This window comes from Pogona vitticeps, chromosome 2 (genome assembly GCF_051106095.1).
Source record: "Pogona vitticeps strain Pit_001003342236 chromosome 2, PviZW2.1, whole genome shotgun sequence".
NCBI classification, from domain to species: Eukaryota; Metazoa; Chordata; class Lepidosauria; order Squamata; family Agamidae; genus Pogona; species Pogona vitticeps.
The window spans coordinates 164,617,022-164,641,252 of record NC_135784.1 but is presented as its reverse complement, the minus strand read 5'-3'; the positions used below and the strand labels follow the sequence as shown (position 1 = coordinate 164,641,252).

Here is a 24,231-nt window from a genome sequence, read left to right as displayed (position 1 = left end):
CTGTTAATCTTGTGATACCTGTAAGTCTGCAGCATGTTTCTAACAGAAGAACAATTCTTTAAATAAAAGCCAACACCTGACCTTTGCGGGTTTGCCCAAGTCCTTGGAACTTGCTTCTTCAACAGCTGTCTAATGAAGCTGTTTGCCGAGAAGTCTGAAATGCCCTCACCATGGTACAAAAAAAGTATTCGCGCTGCAGGTCATGACATTTGTTTGGAGCCACCAAAACATTAGAGAAGACATGTTGGCAGTCAACAGTGAAACCAACAATCCTGTACCATCTTAAAAGACTGATATGTTTTATGTATGTTCTAGTTTAGGAGTGAACACCTTGTGGCCCTCTATATGTATGTAGCTGGATTACAATTCCCATTAGCTCCACCCAACCATTTGCTGGAGTCATAGGAGTTGTAATTTAGAGACCTGGAATCATCAGGTTCCACGTCCCTCATCTAGCCTGTGAACTAATGTACCATGAGACTTTATATCTTTAAAGACCTTTTTGTTGCTTTTACAAACAGATCAGGGGTTAAGACAACATACACAGCTACATTCTCAGTGTGCGCAATTATACGGGTCCACTGGGACTGGGATTGTTCCATTCTACCCCTGTTGCTTCCCATCACTTTCTAAGCAAGACACTCAGAGCAGGGGCTGAGATTGCAGCTTGAGCCTCTCCCTCTGTTTGTCAATGCACCCAGGAAGATGGCAAACACTAGGATTAAACACCCCTCATACTCCATACTTGTAAATGGCTCTGTGCTCCTTATATAAGATATGCTACTTCCCGTTCATTGTCAGCAGCTGTAAGAAGTTCCATTAATCCTAGGGAGGGAGGCTGTCTGGGCACAGAAGCAAGAAAGCTATAGAAAGAATGGGCTGCTCTGGCAGGAGGAACATTCCTCAGACTGTGACAGATTTAAGAAGCAGCTGGAAAAAGATTGTGGCTCGCTTCCTAAAACAGCATGCATCTGGATACCAAAGCTTTTCTGGATATTAAGGTTGGACATTTCTTTAAATTTCTCAGGAGCTGCCTGTGCAGTTCCTGGATGATTCTGGCTGTCGTACTTTAGGTGTTCCATAGCATAATGATTAATGCTTAATATTTTTTTTGGTCACATCCTTGTAAAGTGTGTGCAAAACTGTATATGAAAAACATATATTGTCAAGAATGAATGTGTAGCTTACCGTACTTCTTTTAAGGGGGGGGGGGGGAAACAGTCTAAAAGCAGCTTGATCGGCTTAAAAAAAAAATCTCACATAAGCATGCCAAATTAGTAGCCCACAGGGTACTAGGGGCATCACTCTCCTCCTGCTTTTCCCCTCTTGCAGCCCAAGTAGCAGTGGTAGCAGTCTCTCCAGCCATGACAGTCCATCATTCTTGGCTGCTGGGCTTCACTGAGTTTAGTGGGCCACAAACCAATCATGTCTACTGTCTGTCAGTCGCTCAGAGAGCTTTCTAAAGGGTGATGCATGACTTTTAATAAACAAATTAAAAATAAAACAGTGGCACAAGCTTGATCTAAGGCTACAGTTCTCTGGAAGCACACAGTGGGTTTTTCTCACTGATCACTTGAGCACGCCACTTGAAGCACAAGGTTTAAGAAACAGGAAAGTTTAAGAAAGAGGGAAATTTCACTCTCCTTCAACAGGAGAAAGAGGATACTGGCCCTTGCCAGGATTAGGTTTATTGTGTTCTAGTCTAGTGCACCCTGCATCATGTGTGCATTGCAAGATTTTAAAGAAAAATCAGTGTGAAACACCCTGCTGAATCTTTTTATAAAAGTAAAAAAGTCGAAATCTTGCTGCTCGTATCGACCTTCTTGTTGACACTACAAACATGAGAATTCCCAACATAAAACGTCCCTGTCTCCTTTTGGAATCCACTGATCACTTAGGGTAGATGATCTATCTTGCAAATCTAGCTTCTGCCAAAGAATCCTGGGGACTGCTGATTGTTGAGAAGTTCTAAAAATTCTGTTTTAAGGGGTTTCCTTCTCCTCCCTCCTTTGGAGTAGAGATCATGAGGTTCCTTGGGAGATGTGCGGCGATTATTAGCCTTGTTTAAATTTTCTGATGAAGACATACGCCTACAAAGGAACAAGCCAAACTCTCATCTGCTAAAAGATCTCCCAGGATGAAGGTCAATTTATCACACCCACCCCCATCTTTCACCATTCTCTAATTACCAGAAGCCCTCTGTTGCCAAGGAGAAATGAACATAGAAATATGACCCTATATAGGAGGTGAATCAGCTCTTCCCACTACCTCATAGATCTGCAGGAGTATCTCATGCTAAGAGCACAGGAGGAAGACAGGCTTGCCTTCAGTGAGCCAAGAGAGGGGTGCAGTAATTTTTTATTTCCAAAGTACACCCTTTAATCTAACTTTCCACAGCAATTAACCTCTCCACTTCAGAGAGCAATCAGGAGAACAGAGCCCTCTGGGCAGAAGGTCTTGCTACCCTCCCAGGATGTAGAAACAACAAAAACAGAAGGAGAACAAGACTTTCAGATATGCTGATGAGACAATAAGCACCACAGTCTGTTCTTCTGAAAGTGCCAAGCATATGATGCCTCTAAAAGTCACCAAGAAATGTTCAAATGATGGTGTTCTTCAACAATGGGTGGCAACGTCTAAGAGAACTGGGGAAACAGGCTCACTTGACTAATCATAACTTTTAATCGTAGGTTTGTGGAAACCCATTCCCCCCCACTTTTTTGTTAATTTGGTTATTTCCCCAGAACCTTTCTTAAGATTAAAGCTTACAGCAACAGAAATGACAAATTAGTGACATGTTGATTTATCCATATAGGCTTATGCTGTGCAAACTTTTGTTAATTTTCTTATTTGATAGTCACATTTCAGTCTTGACAAGATGCTCCAAAGAAAAGCGGGGCTCACCTCTCTTATGCCAGCCCACCTCAGCCTGACATTGTCTATTCTAAAGGGCAGCAAGTCTCAAGGAATTCTAGCAATGGTCTTTCCTGCCACTTGCTCCCCGATTATTACAAGGTAGAAGATGCCAGGAACAGGATTTAGAGCCTTCTATGAGCAAACCATGTGCTCCGCACAGCTGAGCTATGGATCCATCTCTAAAGAATTTGGAAGCTTAGTAGGAGACCAATTGCAGCCACAGGGCACGGGAGAAGTCAAGGAATAAAAAACTTGTCGAAGAGAATACCTTTAGTAAACAGACCTTTTTGCAAATACAAAAACAAATGTAATGAAAGTCACTTTTCTACACAAGTATAAGGTCTAGAAATGTGATTTTTTAAAAAAAAAAATACATGACAGAGAAGCAAGACTCTCAAATTCTGCCATCAGGTACTCCAATTTCTGTGTACATATATAAATGAAAATCTACTGCAATTTTCAAGCCATAGCGGTATGTCACTGTTATAATATATAATGTTTGGTGGCTGGATACTTTTCAAAAACTTCCATTATTTCACATGCCTACTGCAGAATGGATTCACTTGGATGTCTATTCTTACCTTGTTAAAAAAAAGAGAGAGAATAAAAAAGTGGCACAGTGTCTGCGTTCACTGACAGATACACTTGCCAGCCTCTTCGCTTAATAATTTCTTCTCTAAAACGCCCAGGGTCCATTCAGCAATGCTCCCGCACACGCTCCTTGCTTGTACCAGCCCACCTGCCTCCCATGCAGTCCTCAGGAAGCAAGCTGTAAAACCAGCCAAGCTCTTGCTCAGCACTGCGAACTAGAGGACCGTTTGCTGCAGAGACAGATTCTGCTTCCTAACGTTTTAGCACTTGCTGCCTCTTCCTTGACACGGTCCATATCGGTTTGATGTCATAAAGGATGCTGAGACGGCACTCTTAATAAGTCTAACCTTGGAACCAATGCTTCTCTAAAGAGCAGAGTATCTCCTAGGCAACCTAATTCATACCCTTTCTCTTCTTCCTCAACACCACCACTACCATTGCATCCTACAGAGCTTTTACCACAAAATCCGTAAGAAGAGAAAAAACAGGGTGTTCTCGTTTTTGAAAAGTCACCAGTAACTAACCCTGTCTTGACTAACCAGAGCCCTGGGGTTTAGTTTCTGACATGATACAGACCTGCTTCTTTAAACACAAACACACACCCACACACTCCACTTCCAAGCACACTTCAAGACTGAGAAGCAGCCTAACTTGACCCTTATAACATCTGGCCTGTTGAGCACAGATCAGCTCCACGTGGAAAACCCTGCTGGAGAAAGTCCCCTTAATCATCATTCAAGAACCCCTTTATGGCAATAATAACATTATTATCCCCATCTTCCATGAAAGACACTGAGGCCATCCAAATCCATCACATACCCTCCTCCTCAAAACTGCTTCCACTGCAGTGATACACATTTGGGACCAGAAGCCCCCCTCCTCACCTCTGCCGACACCTTTGCAGTTTGATTACACATACTCATTGGTGGCCATCATCCACCATCACCTTGGCAACAAGGCTAGGCAGTCTGAAAGCTGCTTTTCAGGGAAACTGCAGGTTTCTCTCACAAGGTGCACCCACCGACAGCTTCAAAGCCTCTTCCCGAAAACATAGCAAATCTTCTGTGTGATGGAGGTGCTGATAAGAGCAGAAGCTGACCAGAGGCTACATAAAAGAATTAGTAACAGGTCATACTAATTATCCTCAGACATTTCTGCTTATGCCATACATCACAACCACATTTCCATTATGAGAGTCTTGTGTCCAATATCTTCCAAATACAACTGACCATAAACCTCCGGTCTTCAAACCCCACCCCTTCACTCCCATCTTCCACCTTTAATATCCACACCTTGAGCCTCCAGATTTGAGCCCCAACCATCCTTTGCTTGCTTGCTTGCTCATTCACTCACTCACACACACACACACAGAAGAGAGAGAGAGGAGAGAGAGAGGAGGCCCTTTTAGGTCACCATACTTACTAGGCAACTCTCCCTTGGCTAGTTCCACACTGAGCAGCTCTTTGTGGCTAAGGCTCCATCCAGGCCCAGGATGGGTGGGGGTGGAAGCTGGACTCTTGGTGAAGATGCCGCTGATGAATTTGAGCATTTTACGGTCACGGGTAGAGGCCCGGCCACCCTCGCGGCCTCTCTTCAGCCCTACCGCGGCCTCTGAAGAGCAGGAGCCAGAAGAGGCCAGATTGGCTGGGCCGTGGTTGAGATCACTGTTGTCCAGAGTCTTGCTTTTGTTTTTGTGAGGGGACAGTTTGGCCCTGGAGCCCCCTCTGGGCACCGTTTCACCACTGCCTTTGACGGACACCTTCATGCGGCCCTTGACTTCACTCTCTGGCCAGGAGAGGCGGTTAGGGGTACCCCCCTTGTGGCCCCCTTTTGTGGTCTTTGGCTCAGCCCCCACCTTGGCCCCACTGGTGGTCACCGTCTTGAAAGGCTTGTTGGTGGCCAAACGGAGGCGGCGATTGCCCGCGGCCGGGTGTGGAGAAGAGGCTCCCGAGTGGGAAAAAGAGGAGCCCCCCACTCGGCTTACGCTCATTTCCAGGGTCCCAGGCTCAGGGCCACCCCAGCTGGCGTGACTGACCAACATCCGGCGTCCCGGAGCCGCCGCACTGGAGGAGCAGCTGGCAGTGGTAGGAATCCGTGACTCCTCTCCAGGTACATCCAAAATTTCTTTCAGTCCTGCCTTGAGGGGGATCGGAGCTACCTCCGGCTTGGGAGGTGGCACAGGAGGAAGGACGGGAACCATAATCGCTTTGGGCTTGGGGGCGACCGCTGGAGCTGCTGGCATGACCGTTACTTCAGCCTTAGGCCCCCCAGCGGCTGCGAGGGCAGAAGCCACCTCTGGTTTGAGAGCAGTTGGCGAGAAGATGGAGGCCAGGGGCATCTCGGGTTTTGGGGGGATCGTGGGTGCAATAGAGGGGATTGTCGGCTCAGGTTTGGGAGCCAGTGCTGGGGCTGCACTGGGGGCCATCGGCTCAGGCTTGAGGGGCCCCGCCGGTTCAGGTTTGGGAGGCAGAGGCGGGGCCACAAAGGGTGCGGCTGGAGGCTCAGATCTGGAGGCCTCGGACTTGAGGGGCCCCGCCGGGGCGACAGGCAGCAGCAGCAGCGGCTCCGGTTTGGGGGGCACAGCCGGAGCCCCTGAAGGCCCCAACCCTTCAGGCTTTGGCGCAATGGCGGGTGGTGTGTCTGGGCTCCCAGGAGTTTTGGCTTTCAGGGCCGCTGCAGGCCCGGCCTTTGAGTCCCAAGGACCGGCTTGGCCCGCGGGCGACATCCACAGGGAGCCAGCTCGCCCACCACCATCTGGAGACGGAGACAGGCTGGGCGTCCCAGGACTGCCCGGCGACAGGGGCAGCAGGTACTCTGGCGTGCTGGCACTGCTGGTACTGATCCAGAGGGCATCCTGGCGGTGGAAGACCCGCTCTTGTCTCTTGATCTTGGCGGAGGCGGCCTCCTCGGCCTCCCTGTGGCCCTTCAGCCCGGAGGAGGGGTCTGTCGCCGGCGGCTGGGGCGGAGGTGAAGGGCTGGAGGCGGCCTGGCAGCCCCCTTCTCGGTGGTCAGGAAGCTGGGTGGCTCCATCGCCGGCCCCCCCTGCCTTCTCCTCTTCTTGCTGCGGCTGGGGCCCCCCTTGGTGCTGTTGCAGCTGCTGGACCGATTCGAGCTTGACAAGGGTTAGGGAGATCAGGTAGGTGGTCCGGCGCTGCAAGGTCGCGCCTCTGCTCATGAGTGCCGCGGAAAAGGGACGGCGGCGCCCACACCGCTAGCCAGCATCTGCCAGACGGTCCCTTCCTCTTTCGCTGCCGCCGCCGCCGCCGCCGCCGCCCCCTTTGGATGGCACTGGATGCCAGCCGCCAGCCGGAGCCCTAACGCCCCCCCGGCTCTGTCCATGCACAAAGGGCAGCAGCTGCGGAGGAACGAGGCAGGAACCTGGGCATCTGCCCCTTTGCCGGGGCACCGCCGGCTCGTCGACGGAGGCGGGAGACCTTACCTGCTGCTGCTGCTGCTGCTGCTGCTCCTCCTCTGCAGACCAGCTGCCAGCGTGAAGGTGAGCATCTTCCGACGAACCACCTGCCACCGGAACCGGAGGCGGCGGCGGCCGCAGCGGGGGTGGGTGGGTGGCTAGATAGGGGCGCCGAGGCTCCCAGGGGTGGTGCGGTGGCCCTTCAGGAGAGGCAACGGCAGCCAGCAACAGCCGCGCCGAAACCTTGAGGGACGCAATTCCTCCGAGATGACAGGGGGGCGAAGGATGGCTGTTCCCATGCAGACGAGCCGGATCAGGGAAGGAAAAGGAGGGGGGGGGAAGTGGGAGGGAAAAGGAGGGGGAATAAAATCGAGAGAGAGAGCGAGAGCGCGATCACGGCTCCGCCGCCGGCAGATCCCCTTTTGTGGCGTTGCCGCAACCTCGGGAGCCCCTCGGTGCAGACCTCATCGTCCTGGCAAGCTGCCAGGGTCTCTCAGGCTCTTCCCCCCCACCTCGCGCTCCGGGTCTTGTCATTCGCAGCCCTCGCACGGGGGCATCCCTTCTGGCCGGCGACAAATCCTGCTCCCGCTGCTGCTCCTTCTCCTCCGCGCCGCGTGCCGAGATCCGCTCCGGGTTTGAGTAGGATGAGCCCCGGCAGGCAGGCAGGCAGGCTACCTCCCTCCCTCCTTCCAGCTTCCCCACCCCTCCGCTCCGCTGCAGTGCAATTCCCTCCTCCGGTTTGTTTGGGTTTGTTGTCGGGGCGTCTGCTTCTCTCTTCTCCTCTCCCCCCCCCCCGACGCCTCCCTTCCACTCCTCCTTCTTGGATCTTCGACCCTTTAAGGCAATCAGTTGCTTTTGCGGGTGGGTGGGGAGCGGGCAGGAAAAGAGGGGATTTTCGCCGCGGTTCCGTGAGCTGGGCGCCAGCGGCGGCTGGTGGCGAGCAGAAATGCGGCGATCAAGGTGGAAGGAGGGCGTGCGAGAGCGTGGCAACGGCGGTGGGGTGTGTGTGCATGTGTGTGTGAGAGAGAAATAACCAAAGCTATGTCAGCAGCAGAGGCTGCAAAACCCTTCCGCTGATGGGGCTCGGGGTGAGGTTGTCCTGGGGGCAGCAGCTCTCCAGGAGCGAGGATCCCCTTACGGATCCGAGGAACAGAAAATGAAAATGGGGAAAAGAGGAGGAGGATCAAGGGTGTGGAGGGAAGAAAAAAAAAGAGCGATCCTGAGAGTTATCACATTGAAAACGCGCAAGCCAAGAAGTAAATGATTCCTGCCCAGACGCGTAGAAAACCCGGACTGGATCATACAGAACCGCCGCCTGCTCATGCAAGAGACCTTCCAGACGCCACAGATCGCCGCTCTCAGCGATCACTCACCAGGCACAACATTGGGCGGACCTTTCTCAAGGCGGGTCATGGTTGAACCTCATACGCCCTTCCGGTGCTGGCCAAATTAAAAAAAAAAAAAGAAAAGGGCGCGCAGGTTTTTTTTTTATCTATAAAGGTATCGCCTATTCTTGCACTTGTATTTTGTCTAAAGATAGGTTGCGATGCGGGGCTACAATCATCAGCCTCTTTCGTTGGCCCCATGGACAAGGTCACCCGGGCCATCAGCTGCGAACAGCTGGGGAGGCCCAACATCTGGAGGCTTAGCTGGTGATGCAGCTAATGTGCTCAAATCGCCACCTGCTATGGGATCATCAGGGTAATTAAAGGAGCAAAGCCTGTTAGGCCAGGCGGCCTGCAGAGCTACAGGTGGCGGTGGTGGCACCGCTTCCTCCCATCAGCTTTCCGGTCTGGCCTCCCCAGCAGCACTTACTGGTCCTCCCGTCCATTTCCATACAGGACAGAGCTCAAGATTCAGAATAAGAGGTGTGGTTCCAACCGCAGATAATTTTCTTCTCAACATCATATCTCTTTAACAAGCTGCCTGGAAAGCACACTGGATCTCTGCTTACTCGTCTTAGGCAGGGTGGTGTCATGCTGCCACAGGTGGCCCCCCAAAACTTTTGTTTTTAAAGGCACCTGTACTGGTGGCACAATATGCCATCCAGAAGCAGTGGCAGAGTTTCCCAGAGTTCTTCCCTGCTTTGGTGCAGCAATTTGCTGCCTATATTACTCACATCTGTTTTAACTGGGGAGATTATAGAACTTGGTCAGCTGGCTGCATTATGTACATGTTGTATGTAGGGATTTATAATGCTTATATAGTGCCTGACTTAGTGAAGACACTACTCAAGCCGATTTGCAGAACATAGAATGGACAATAAAATATACTCAATACTGTAACAATAAGTATCTTAATATTTGTTATGATCACAGTTCACCACTCTGCTTGTTTATTTCACTTTTAAACTGGCCACTACACAGTATTCTGGAAATACAAAAATACAAAACAACATCCTGGAAAGATATTGATCTGTCAACCAAGTTAAGGCATGTTTGGGACATAATTGCAGTCAAGTTTGCTGATCTGTGTTTTCGGACAATACCCAGAATTCCACTGGCCAAGCTCCCTAGGGAATTCTGGGAGTTATTTTTAAAAAGCCATACATCTGACCAGAATTGTGTTGAGCCAGTGAAGTGGATAGAATGTCGAATTAAAACTCAGAAGGCCTGGGTTCAAATCCCCATTTGACCTAATAACTCACTGAGAGCTGACTATGGTAAGACATTCCTTAAATACATAGCATCCCTTGAAAATCCTACTAGAGACGCAATAAGATTTATTTATTTATATATATCCCGGCCATCTAGTGACTTGATGGCACTTAGCATAATCTCAAAATACATTATCAGGTCAGTTGAAAGACCACTGTGCTCAGAAAGACGAGGAGCAGCAGTCCAAGCCATATCATCATCATGTCAAAATGGTTCAATATTAAAGAATATACAGAGATAGAAATTAAGAGGGAACTAAACACAGTTTCAAGAGGAGAGGATTGCCTTGACTGTTGCAAAATAAACAGGAACACGATCTTGTATTTTTGCTTGTGCTAATTAACGATGTTCATTGTGGCTAAAGGCATTATGAGTCGTGTTGCTTATCTTGACAATGTTCCTAAACAGGTTGTTTACATCACAGTTGGGAGAAGGGATGGGAGAAGGGAGTAATAAATACAGCATTCCTTGTGGTATTTGATAAATAGGAGCATCTGATAGACAAACAGCAGACTCCTAGCTATGAACAACAGCAAGAGGCGGGGGGGGGGATTTTGAGAGATCCCAGTCATGTTTAAAAGGCTCTTATCCTTGGTGCTATCTGTTTTTATCTCACACTGGAGTGAGCCTTCTGTTCAACACAGGAGACATTTCGCCCCTCGAGTTGGCAAAAATGAATCCATAAGTCACTGGCAGTACAATCATCTTAGGACAATCCTTTGCCAACTCCCAGCTGATTTCTAGGCCAAGTTCAAAGTGCTGGTCTTGAACTTTAAATGTCTTATTATGTCTTATTGGCTTGGGAACCTATGTACCTGGGAAACCACCTGTCTTCCATATGTGTCCCAGCGCTGTGGTCCCCAACCTTGGGCCTCCAGATGTTCTTGGACTTCAGCTCCCAGAAATCCTGGCCAGGAGAGGTGGTGGTGAAGGCTTCTGGGAGTTGTAGGCCAGGAACATCTGGAGGCCCAAGGTTGGGGACCACTACATCCAGAAGTGCAAGTTATCAAGGAAAGGACCTCCTTAGTGATGGCATCCCATTTCTGGAGTGTTCTCCATAGGGAAGGTCAGACAGCATCCACTTTGATGTAATTTTGATACCCCTTTTTCATTTAAACCTTTTAATCTCTAATGTTGGTTTTATGGTGCTTTCGTTAGCTATGCTGTTTTCAATATATTGCAGATCTGTTTTTAGTAATTTCTATTGTATTATTGTAAACCACCCTTGGAATTTGCTTCAAAGACGGGCTAGAAATCCACAGTGAAATAAATGAACAAAAATGGTGGCATTTCCTGTACCTAAAGGGGGGAAATGGCTGATTGTAAAGCAGCATGTATACATGACCTGCAGATGTTCCCTGATTCCCAGCTAGACAGCTGGCTCAGTGTGTCCCAGTCATATCAAGAAGCCTTCCCTGCTGCCTCTTATGCTTTTAGAGTAACAGCTAAGCCAGCACCCATCTCACCCTCAATGCCTGCACTACACCCTCCACAAGGGCTTCTGAATGTGCTGGTCAAGCCAGTCTTTCTGACGTGGCCAGCAAAAGGACCAATTAATGCTAATTGCACCTAAATGTCCCAACTGGCGGCAGCACTGAAAATGATTCATGTTCAAAAAGCAGAATGCTCCACACTGGCTGCTTCCTTTTTCAATGTGCCGAGGAAGCAATTCTAGCCAACCGTACTGACATCACAGACACATAATAGCCACAGTTCTCTACCTGAGTAACAAGCTCCCACACTGGCTTGAAAGGGAGGTTTCATTTCCTATGCATGTTCCCACGTGTGCATATTTGCTACCACTGCAGGGTTCCTGTGGTTTGCAGACACAGCACCGCGCAATAAGTGGGAAATACACAGTTAATCTGGTCAAAAACCATCTTGCTCCTCAACATGTGAAATTAATGTACACACAAAAACTGAACATAGGTCTGTTATGATGCACCTCTAGTACTAACTACACCAGCAGAAACCTAGAGGTCAGTTAAGCCAGAGATGTGTACAAATGCAGAATGGAGACACAGGCTCCTCAGAGTATCCAAGACTAGCTGTAGTTGAGAATTCATGTACAAATAACAGGGCTGGATAGTCTGCACCAGAAATCAGCGCAAATGCAACAATAATTTCTATGCTTCATGTTTGCATAGGGGCAGAATTCTTTTCATCCTCAGGTTATCTCTGCCGTATCCATATAATTATGCCTCAAGTAATCAGCTTTTTAACCCTCTTGATAGTAAAACATCCCAGCATCCAACTACTGTGCACTTAATATTGTGTTACACAACTAATTTAAAATCAGCATTTTATAATCATCACCATTTTAGACCTGCAGAGCTGGAAAGGACTCTATGGATCATCAAGTTCAGCCCTGGTCAAGGAGACACAGTAGGGAATTGAACTCCGAACCTCTGACCACAAGTAGATACATAAACCATGGGGAAAAATATAGTTTTCTTATACTTTTGAATGCTTATTAAAAGGATTTCCACCAATTCCATGCCTTCCTTCTCAGAAATACCTGGTTTAGTGATCAGTGTATTAATTATGACTTGAAAATGTTAAGTTTTCTATCAAATCATATAAAGAAAATTTTTAAAACCTTAAATTTTCATTTTCATGGAATAAACTGAAAGTTCAGTCCCTATATGAATATTCATTGTTATTGAGGTCATTGAAAAGTTTTGCAGACAGTTTCACTTCATCTTTACAGAAAATAATATTATTGATCCAGGTTTATTGTCTTGACTAGTATAATTTATTGAGTAGACCTGAATTCTGTCAAACTACTGCAGAGGCTTGTCATTGCTCTGGACAACATGAACTGAAAAGACTGACCTTTCAGTCCTAAATTCCAATTTTAATTAGAAGCTCAGTTATTAGAATGCTGTTTTTTGTTTCTTTTTTATATACCTGAAAATTGCACAAATCCATCCTTCCTCCCTCCTTTCCCCTCTTGGGTTGTTCATCACCATGCAAATCCTTAGCTCATGGACCAATTGCTACAGCTTGAAAAAACACAGAGAAGAAAGAACTAGTAGCTTAGATCTGATTTCAAAAAAGAAAATCTGGGTAACTATGTAAACCAACTCCTGTTCCCCAGAAAAACTAAGCTATCTGGGAAAATTTAAAAATTGTTTATTATGTATACACTTTATGATCTCAGAGAGAACCTAGTTTATCTAGCACTGTCTGAGAATGTTTGAATGACCGCTTTATGTGTGACAAACAGGCAGAATGAAAAAGAGTAAGCTCTGATCCACAGCAGTTCCATGCTACACCAGTCCTTGTATAAAAATGTGCTGCTTATATACCGCCCCATAGTGCTTCAGGCACTCTCTGGGCAGTTTACAAGTTAATTATGCAGGCTACACATTCTCTCTCCCCCCCCCCCCCCAGCGAGCTGGGTACTCATTTTACTGACCTCTGAAGGATAGAAGGCTGAGTCAATCTTGAGCCGGCTACCTGGGATTTGAACCCCAGGTCGTGAGCACAGTTTTTTGGCTGCAGTACAGCGGTTTAACCACTGCACCACGAGGCTCTTTTTGTAAAATGTAAAAGTAATATTCCCACCATTCCTCTATCTTCCCAGAATGGCAGTACAGTGATTGGACACAGTTGTATACAACTCGCCCCCAGAACAATGTAAACACAATAATGCCACTATCATTTTATAATTATTATCCTACTAATACAAGAGACCAATGTAATAAGGTGTTATACACCATATGAGACACTGGCTGAGAAACGCAAAGGATACACAATATGTCCAAACATAGGCTATGATAAGATCCTCAATTTTGATAAATCATGATCAACATTTTATTTACTGCTATGGAAATGGATTCATTCATACAACCACATGTAGAATGTAGTCATGGAAAATACTGACTGAAATCCTATTAGGGTTTTACCACAGAATAAATAAAATCATGTAAGCTGTGGCAGCTGATTAATATGATGCCTGTCATATAGCTGTTCACATGACAGCCATGAGAACAGGTGCATGACCAAGCATGCGACCAACAAGTTGTTAATAAGCTACAATTTGCCATTGTGACCTGTGTTATTTCACTTTGTAGTAAAACCCCATAGGATTCTGGCCATTTTACTGAATATAAACAGAAATATACAGAGACACCATATGTAATTTATATGCTGCACAATATGGCTAAGATTTGATTCATTCATCTTTCACAGATTTAAATGGGGGAAATCCAATTAGTTTCAAAATAGCTGTGCTTCTGCCTGGAAAACTGAGGTAACGAGGGTAGAAAGTTATGGAAAGACAATCCCATAATCGGTTATCCCTACCTGCAAACCCTCAGGACTGACAGCAGAGAGTAACTCAGGTTGAGTTGGAATTAATCAAGCAAGGTCAAGTTGGGAAGCAGAAAAAAAAATTCAAGCCAAGCAATTTGGGAAGGGCTCATAGACTTCATAGCTAGACTCCTAGAGCTGCATAGAATAGCATTCACCTTTTCCACGATACAAAGTTGGATGCATTGCTGCTGAAATACTGCCCTCTGCCCATACACAGGGGCAACAGTGAGATGCAGAATGAAGTAGGCCTGCTTTTGACGTCTGGAATGTCAGCATGGTTACACACAGGTGAAGGGCCTGTCCCGTTGCCCGCAGCCTCCCATGAGCAACTGAGGGGGTTTTCTCAGAGCAATCTAAACACCTGTCTGTCTTCATAAAAGAGTCGGCGACTTAGTTCACCCTCATTTTGGGAACTCGGCCCCCTGCTCTGAACTGCCTTTGGGGGCCTTGCTCTTTAGCAGGCCTTGATCGGGAGAGGGCCAGCCTGATCCTCAGGCCTCTACCAGAACTGTTGTGCTGGTGCAGACTTGGCATAAAGAGGACGTCCTTTTCTTTCTTTCTCTCTTCGTATCAGTGTTGCACAATTTAAAATTATGAATATATATAGGAAATACAGGTAAAATTAAACACAAAGGAAAATTTTAAGATATGCAGACCATTTTTGACCAGAAGCAGACTACTTCAATGACATCCTGGCCATTTGCTAGATCTTCTTTTCTACACATGCTAGGGAATAAACTGCATGCGCTTAAGTGCTGCACTGGTTGAATTTCTCCACAATCACAGAAAATTTGTCCTGTATTCAAGTAGTCCCACTTTACTTGATTATTCTTTGTTCTTCCTACTTTGCTTCAAAGTCTATTAAGTGACTTCCAGATGGTCCAGCTAGAATCTGTGTCCCAGTGGGAGACACTCTTCAGCATTCATCCATGTGGCAAGGTGTGTTGTTGTTTTTTCTGCAAGATTTTGCCTATTCATTCATTCAGTTCTTCCAAATTAAATGTATCCATTCCATTCAGTTTGTATCCCACTCCCATTAGTGTCAAGGCACTACTCTGGGCAGTTACAACACAGATAATAGAAAACAAAAATAAGGTAAAAACATTAAAAGCAACAATAGTAACCCTAAAAACAGATGGCACTGACTAATAATATAAACCTAGAGCAGATGGAAGAAAAGTGGAGGGGATTGAGGAGGGGGCAAAGGGGGGAAAAGTGGTCAGCTAGGGTTGGTGTGGAAAGCCTCCCTGAAAAGCAGTGTCTTTAATTGCTTCCTAAATGTCAACAGGAAGGGGGCTAAATGGAGCTGTTCTGGAAGCTGGTTCCATAAAGTTGGAGCCACTGCAAAGAAAGCTCTACCCTCTTATATAAAGGATTTATGCCCCCCCCTTGGGGTGGACACCCGGAGGAGCCTTGACTGGGATTATCTTGTGGGTCAGGCAGATGATATTAAGGAAAGACGCTCTGACAAGTTACATGGGCCCAAACCATGGAGGCAGAGGTGGGATTCAAAAGGTTCTCACCTATTCTATAGAACCGGTTCCTAAATGTACTGTTGGTTCTTAGAACCGTTTGCTGGCTTGAGATGAATGAAGGAGGAGGGGCCAGGTGACCAGCGACGAGCGGGGGGGAAGGGGGCACAATTAGCTGCCTCCCTTCCCGTGCCATACTGAGCCGTCTGAGGTGGGGTGGGGGTGAGAGAGACACAGCCCTGGAAAGAGCAGAGGCATCACTGGGGGGAAAGGGGGGAGGATGACTCCTTGAGGGGTGGTGATTGACAAGGCATGTGGGCAGGACACAGAGGGAAAAAGTTTTGGAGTGAGACCGCTTCAGTCAAACACCCAACCGTCCTCATTTTACTATGATTTTTTTCAAGTTAAAGGTACCACATAAGACTGTTGCTCTGCCTAGAAACAGTTTTTTAAAAAATATCTGAGAGAATATCCAATGCATGAACCAGTGACGGTCTCACTGATCCACGCAAGCAAGGTATGCAATAGACAAGTCACTCACACCACAAAGAGATCAAACCTCCAAGCCTCATTTAGAATAGCAAAGAACTTTTCCTCCTGCCTCAAAACTGACAATTTTGGGAGACAAATGGCACACATATGGCCCACTCTGTTAGAAGGAGGAAGACAGCTATCAGTATTTTAACACTAGTAAGATTTACTATTCTTGAAGGCCATATATCCAGGTCCAAGAAAGGAAAACACATAAACATATAAATAGATAAGGGGAATCAAAACTCTTCTCTTGGAAGCGGCCGCTGAGGGTGAGGTGGGGAGGTGGAGCCTGCCAGGGCTCTGAGGGAAGCCATCATCACCACCAGCGCCTCCACCAACACCAACACCCCTCAAAGCGACTGGTGAGAAGAAGCGGTGGGTGCAGGGTGGAGGGGAAAGATGGAGGAGGAGGAGACCTCAGAGAGGTCAGTAACTGAAGGACTGATTGAGGTGGTGGGGTTGAGGTGGAGCGGTGACAGATTGAAAAGAGACCATACCTTCCAAGCCAGAAGGAAGTGTGTGTGTGTGGGGGGGGAATAACTCCACAACAGGTGCATAAAGGCGGCCTCCAGGTAACAACAAGCAGGGCTATCAGTCATTTCAGGAGCAGGAAAGGGGAGGGAAGCAATTTTTGCTGGTGAGTTATAGGGTGAAATAGGAGGTAAAGGGAAGGAGAGATGTGTCACTTCTCTGTCAAACTTGGTCATAAGCACCCACTGTGAGGTGTGTGTTTGTGTGTGTGTGTGTTTGGCACATGCCCATAGTGAGGGTAACAGCAGCGGTATGCCCAAACAGATACACTGTTTGCGCATACCGCTGGGAGACCACTGTGGAAGAAACCCTCATCGGATCCCACTGTCCTGGGCATTTATTTATTTATTTATTTATTTATTTATTTATTTATTTATTTATTTATTTATTTATTTATTTATTTATTTATTTATTTATTTATTTATTTATTTATTTATTTATTTGTCATTAGGACATAGAACCTGTTGTTAATGTATTTGAATCCCACCACTGCATGGAGGGCTTTGTATGTGGGTGTTTTTGTATGTGAGCATAGCCTCTTCTGCTTTAATATTTAGAACTTGAGATGTGTGCAGAAAACCTTTCTTCTCCAACATCTGGGGAATTGGTGGCCATGAAGTCAATGGGTTTGGTGCAGTATTATCTTTTTTGTTCATTATTTGATAGCATCTCTCAACACACTTCTAGAGGGGCAATGCTAGCCAAATAATAGACTTTTTCAATGGAGGGAAGTTTCAGAGAGCCAGTAAAAATCCTACAAGATTAATTAATACCTATATCCACTTGTCTGGCATGTGCTGATTTATACCATGCAGCACTAGCTTATTCTGCTGTGGAATAACAGAGGGACAAAGCTACTGTTCTTATTGTTTGTGGGTGTACATCCCAGTCTGACCCAGCCAGTTTCCTGGATGGCCAACACTGGTAAACAGAAAGTAGGCCAGATTTGTTATTTGGGAATATATTACTTCAGGTCAACATAATCAGGTCTGCATCTTCTGCTAGGAAATAAATAAATATACAAGAAGGCAGGGCATATACAGGGAGATTAATGTCCACTCCATTCCTTGAGAGAGACTTTTGGGTCAGCCATACTTCCCTGCCCCACATAGTCACCTGTATTTTTAGAAATATCAGTCAACACAATGAACCTCATTTATTGGGAAACAAGAGAATATTCAGTACGAACCAAACTAGTATATTCAGCAGCCCTTGTTTCATTAGAAGCCAGATTTTTCCAAACACATGGTGTGCTAACTAGAACCTTTCAAAAACCCAGTCTGCAATTCACAGAGGGGACAATAAAACACAAAATCAGAAACACTTTTTCTTATTTTAAATCTTTGTTAGGAATGAATGAATAAATAAATAAATGCTACAAAGAGGTCCCTGCCAGCTATGCTTTATATTGGACATTTCTATTACTCCTATCCTTGTCAAATCTGACTGCTTCTTTCTGAGTCAGAGGAGCTAACAGAAATATGTCTTAGACTTTAAAAAAAATCCCTTCATTTTGTTGTTATAGCAACCAAAGCTCTGAAAATGTAGGAAAACAGCAGGAATAATTAAGTGGTGAAATCAACATTAGTGGGAACAGTAAAATGTACCTCGATTCAAGATCATCAAAGGAAACTCTGTGTCTATATGTGTGAGCGCGCCAAAAGATGGTGAACACCCCAAGAGAAAGGCAAAAATGGGCTTATTTGATAGATCAGACAGAACAAGGCTTGTTACAACTGCAGGAAATCTCATTCCTTTAAACTGAAAAAAAAGGGAATGAGGAAGGCAGGAGGGAGGAGTCAGTAGGGAAACTGGCCATAGATCCCACAGATTTCCCTATAAGACAACTATTTTAAAAAACACAGAACTTTGATGTCAGAGAAACCATGTCAACTCACACAAGGTGGAGGTTTAGTTCCCTCTTCCCCTTACTGTCAACATACTGGCTTACAATTGGACTCACTGGTTCCAAAAGGGGGAAGAAGTGGGTCAGTTTATAGCAAGAATGCCATTTGAATTTAGTATTTCTAATAAGCAAAGACTGGTTTAATTATATCCACTGATGGTCTGTCGCAGTGATTCTAATGGAACAAGAACAAGTTACACTATCTTGCCTCTCCGGGCCACTCAGGGATAATAAACAAAACAGGCATTTCTCTTGTTTGTTTGGATCTTCACACAGGGAAACACCAAGCAAAAAGGTCCTTATTTTGCAACTGCTCCCTGTAATCTTCACCTATGTGACACTGGGCTGTTCCAGACTGAGCACGTGTTCTACCTCTCCTGTCTACCACCTGGTGCTGAAGAAGCACAGAGTTTACCAGAATTCATATCCAAACTTCTCTTTAAAAATCCATTTCTCTTCTCTTTAAAAAAAGCTGTTTCTCTTTTTAAAAAAAAACCTTTTAAAACCCTTAAAGATATATTTGATCAATTCCTTTCTCCCCTGGAATTTCTTTCCTGGAGCTTTGTTTGTTTGGATCTTGAGTGCTAATTGAAAGCTTCCAGCCAGGACATCAGCTTCAAATGCGAAGTGCTGTAATCTGCAGGGTACGTAGCAATGAAAAACAAAAACAAAAAAACCCTCTCATGCTTTCCAGGTGTACAAAAAGGAGTGGAAAGTCAGCACTGTGTGAAGTAAGACAAGAACACTGTATGGATGACAAAAACATTTCTAATAACATTACTGTAGAACTGAGTAGTTGTAGAGCCCTGATTTTGAGCCCCTCAAAATTCTCATCTGGTCAGCTTATTTTCATGATGATGGAGTGGAAAACAACTAGATAACTAGTAACTAGAACAACTGTGCTTACAAAATACATCTGCGTTTGGGGGGTCTGAGAAAGGAATAGTGCAAGCCCCAGAGGAGCAAAAACTGTAAGTAAGGAAGGTGTGATGGCAAGAGGAGAAGGGGACGACCGAGGATGAGATGGCTGGACAGTGTCTGCGAAGCAACCAACATGAACCTGACACAACTCCGGGAGGCAGTAGAAGACAGGAGGGCCTGGCGTGCTCTGGTCCATGGGGTCACGAAGAGTCGGACACGACTAAACGACTAAACACACACACACAAGGAAGAAACACCTCTTAATACTTTGGTCCACTGTAGTACAATACAGTATTGATATTTCTTGGAAATTCAGATCCCCACTGGTGCCTCTCAAAAAAGGGGCTAGCTAAGATCAACTGGATGTGTGAGAGTGATGGGGTTACATGTCACCTGTGCAGCCTCAGGCAAGGTGCACAGTTCCAGAGCACCACCAGTAGGAAACACTGGAAAACTGTTTCTGACTACTTTATATTGATAAAACACTGGGAGGGTTCCCACAAGTCAAAACTGACTTTAAAAACACATAATCATCGTCACTTGCTCCATTCTTACCACTGGTACTATGTTGATATTCATCCACTGGGGATGATCATAATTATACTGCACTTAAAATAAACTAAGTTCTTGACAGAGAATTTTAAAAGGGAAGTCTTTGTTCTACAAAAATGTGAAAACTAGCCATTAACTACTGACAATTAACTATGACTGTACCAAGCTTTTAAAGTTCAACCAAGTATCAGTGACAAAAGATGACTGTATTTTCAAAGGAATCATCCCTAATGGCAGGACACTACAAGCTTATTTTATTGTACAGGAGGCAGCAACAAAAACCATCCCAAAGAAAAGGAAATGCAAGAAAGCAAAGTGGCTGTCCAACGAGGCCTTACAAATAGCAGAGAAGAGAAGGGAAACAAAATGCAAGGGAGATAGGGACAGTTACAGAAAATTGAATGCAGACTTCCAAAGAATAGCAAGGAGAGACAAGAGGGCCTTCTTAAATGAACAGTGCAGAGAAATAGAGGAAAATAATAGAAAGGGAAAAACCAGAGATCTGTTCAAGAAAACTGGAGATGTTAAAGGAACATTTTGTGCAAAGATGGACATGATAAAGGACAAAAATGGCAGGGACCTAACAGAAACAGAAGACATCAAGAAGAGGTGGCAAGAATACACAGAGGAATTATACCAGAAAGATCTGTATGTCCCGGACAACCCAGGTAGTGTGGTTGCTGACCTTGAGCCAGACATCCTGGAGAGCGAAGTAAAGTGGGCCTTAGAAAGCCTGGCTAACAACAAGGTCAGTGGAGGTGACAGCATTCCAGTTGAACTACTTAAAATCTTAAAAGATGACGCTGTTAAGATGCTACACTCAATATGTCAGCAAGTTTGGAAAACTCAACAGTGACCAGAGGATTGGAAAAGATCAGTCTACATCCCAATCCCAAAGGAGGGCAGTGCCAGAGAATGCTCCAACTACCGTACAATTGCACCCATTTCACACACTAGCAAGGTTATGCTCAAAATCCTACAAAGTAGGCTTCAGCAGTATGTGGATCGAGAACCTCCAGAGGTACAAGCTGGATTTCGAAGGGGCAGAGGAACTAGAGACCAAATTGCTAATATGTGCTGGACTATGGAGAAAGCCAGAGAGTTCCAGAAAAACATCTACTTCTGCTTAATTAACTATGCAAAAGCCTTTGACTGTGTGGACCACAACAAACTATGGGAAGTCCTTAAAGAAATGGGAATGCCTGATCACCTTATCTATCTCCTGAGAGATCTATATGTGGGACAGGAAGCAACAGTTAGAACTGGGTGTGGAACAACTGATTGGTTCCATATTGGGAAAGGAGTATGACAAGGCTGTATATTGTCCCCCGGCTTATTTAACTTATATGTAGAATACCTCATGTGAAACGTTGGACTGGAGGAATCCCAAGCCGGAATTAAGATTGCCGGAAGAAATATCAACAACCTCCGATATGCAGACAATACCACTCTGATGGCAGAAAGTGAGGAGGAATTAAAGAACTTCTTAATGAGGGTGAAAGAGGAGAGTGCAAAAATGGTTTGAAGCTCAACATCAAAAAAGCTAAGATCATGGAAGATATGGAGGCAGTGAGAGATTTTACTTTCCTGGGCTCCATGATCACTGCAGATGGTGACAGCAGCAGCCACGAAATTAAAAGATGCCTGCTTCTTGGAAGGAAAGTGATTTCAAACCTAGACAACATCTTAAAAAGCAGAGACATCACCTTGCCGACAAAGGTCCACATAGTCAAAGCTATAGTTTTTCCAGCAGTGATGTATAGAAGTGAGAGCTGTACTGTAAAGAAGGCTGACCGCCAAAGAACTGATACTTTTGAATTGTGGTGCTGGAGGAGACTCTTGAGAGTGCCCTGGACTGCAAGGAGAGCAAACTTATCCATTCTGAAAGAAATCAACCCTGAGTGCTCACTGGAAGGACAGATCCTGAAGCTGAGGCTCCAATACTTTGGCCATCTCATGAGAAGAGAAGACTCCCTGGAAAAGACCCTGATTTTGGGAAAGTGTGAAGGCAAGAGGAGAAGGGGACAACAGAGAACGAGATGAATGGATAGTGTCATTGAAGCTACCAGCATGAATCTGACCCAACGCCGGGAGGCAGTGGAAAACAGGAGGGCCTGGCATGCTCTGGTCCATGGAGTCACGAAACATCGGACACAACTTAATTACTAAACAACAACAACAGACTTATCTGGGGTGGGGTGGGAATGAGGTCCCCAATGTCTTAGTTCAAAGGGCAAGCAGACCCAATAATTGTACTTAAACTAGTTTTATAACTCCTTTGACTGTTGTTCCCTCTCCAGTTCTTAGGGAATATGGGGAATTGTCATACCATTCAAATGGGCTGATGGTTTCTGTTAGATAGTTCTCAGTTGCCTCACCAAACAAACAAACAGCCCTCATACAATAGCCATAAGTAATAAAATAGGCTTGTTCTAGTGACCAAGGCACTATCAGCACTCCCTAAAACTAGCAACATATCTTCTGGTTCTCTAGCCAGTGGCAGAAGCTAAGACTCTTTTGTTGCCTGCATTACAGTCCCCAAAAGGTTTCTCTGCAGCCATGACTCAAGCAAGCAGGGCAAAAAATGGCCCTCCACATGTTGGGCACTCCAGTCCCCAGTATTCATACACATTGGTTAAGATGGGAGTTACAGTCCAACAACATTCAGAGAGCCACAGTTTGCTTGTCCAGCAGTTCCAACCATCCGTGCTTATTAAGAAGGTATCTTCTAGATGCCAGTGACCACTGAATGAACCACAATTTGGTAATAGTTCAAACTGAGAGCAGGTGCCCCACTATGAGAGATGAAAAAAAAAACACCAACCAACCAGCCAACCAACCAACCACTCTATCTACCACTCTATCTATCACTCTATCACTCTGTGTGTGTGTGTGTGTGTGTCTGTCTGTCTGTCTGTCTGTCTGTCTGTAATTATGTTTAACTCATCATTCTTCTCAAAAATCTCAAACAGGACTCCCCCCAGCAGCACCCTCTCAGTTCTCCCTACTAGGACAGACTAGAGTCATTACAAAAACAACGCTTCCAATTCTCATCCCAGAGAGATAGCCCAGAAGGATATTGTGGCTGATGGTATCAATAGCCACGGAGAGGTCCAGCACAACCAACAGGAAGACACTCCCACTGTCCAGTTCTTGGCACAGGTCATCCACCAAGGCAACCAGAGCAGTCTCCACCCCTGAGACATTCACTACTCCTACCCACTTACGCAGTCAGGGGGAGGGGGCAAGGCTTTGAGACATTTTCATGAACTAAACTATTTTTTATCAACTTAAACACTTCCGGTTGAAAATAGTCTATCTTAACATTTTAATTTGTTTTTAATTTTACCTATATTTCATACACGTCCATATTTTTAAATTATGTTCAAATATTTGGGAAGGTAACCCTGTATTCTGAAGTCCCACGGGAAGATTTTTACAGAGGAAATGCTATCACCTTGTGCATGCATTAATTTGAAACTGCATCCAGCAGCCCTTCCTGCAAATATCGAAGCATATCTTGGGGGGGGTGGTGGTCCTGTAGCAAACCCTTAATAACAAATACCTTTTGCTGGTCAGGAGGTGTGCCTTATCGCTTAGAAAGCCCAAGCATCCAAGCGGCTCGTGCCAGTTCACAAAAAAGCTATGCAAACTAAATCCCAGCGGTTTGCAAAGATCCAGCTGCTGGCATTTCTTTCTTTCATGCCAACATCAGCTGGGAGGGGCTGCCCGAAGAAGGCATCCTTCCGATGGCTGCCTTGGCACCGGTGCTCAGCTCCACAGCTGAACCTGGGGGCTGGGGGGGGAAGGATTTTCAAAGCTGCTCTTTGTTCCAGAGGAACCATTAGTATCAGCAGGCAGTGTGGGGGATGTGGCAGCAAGCTCACTTCCCAATCAGTAATGTAAGCCGGAGGGAAACCAAGTATGTGATTTTAAAGCCAGTTTAATCCCATTCAAAGCAGTGGGTGAAAAACTCTTTTCCCTTGGCTTGAACGGGCTATGGATCAAACCACTAAACAGCGCACATACCTTTGTACTCCAGAATGAATAACATTAGAACTGAATACCAGTGAGGGTTCCCCTTAGCAAAGGGCTTTTGATGCCAGGACTCAGACATAAATCTGAGGGACGATGACAACGGAGGAGGAGGAGGAGGCCTCTGAATAGATGCAGAGTGTGTTCCTATCACCATTTACTGTCAGCCCATCCACATCTGGAATTTGTGGGCAGGGACACCAGGTAAATGGGGTCTGATTTCCAGGGGGCTCCAAGACCTCTCTGAAAACCAACCAACCACCGATAAGTACTCCTTCCTCTCCAGTCACTCAGGACTAACTCTCCCCTAGGCAAAGTGACACAGCTGCCTGAGACAGCAGATTCTGGGTGTCACAACAGGACAGCAAATCATTGATTATTAGA

The 24,231-nt window shown here is 45.7% G+C and overlaps 1 protein-coding gene across 4 annotated transcripts in view; it reads right to left on the bottom strand.

Annotated features, from left to right (window-relative positions):
• AGAP2 (ArfGAP with GTPase domain, ankyrin repeat and PH domain 2) overlaps positions 1 to 24,231 on the bottom strand; it is a 147,751-nt gene that overhangs the window by 72,254 nt on the left and 51,266 nt on the right. For 2 of the 4 annotated variants that reach the window (XM_020784517.3, XM_020784518.3), the window contains exon 1: positions 4,930 to 6,806. The exons of the other annotated variants lie outside the window; for them this stretch is intronic. In XM_020784517.3, the coding sequence (XP_020640176.3) occupies positions 4,930 to 6,682 (1,753 nt within the window). In that variant the 5' untranslated portion in view covers positions 6,683 to 6,806. Of the gene's footprint in view, positions 1 to 4,929; positions 6,807 to 24,231 lie in introns of those variants that run through there. 4 annotated transcript variants of the gene reach the window in all.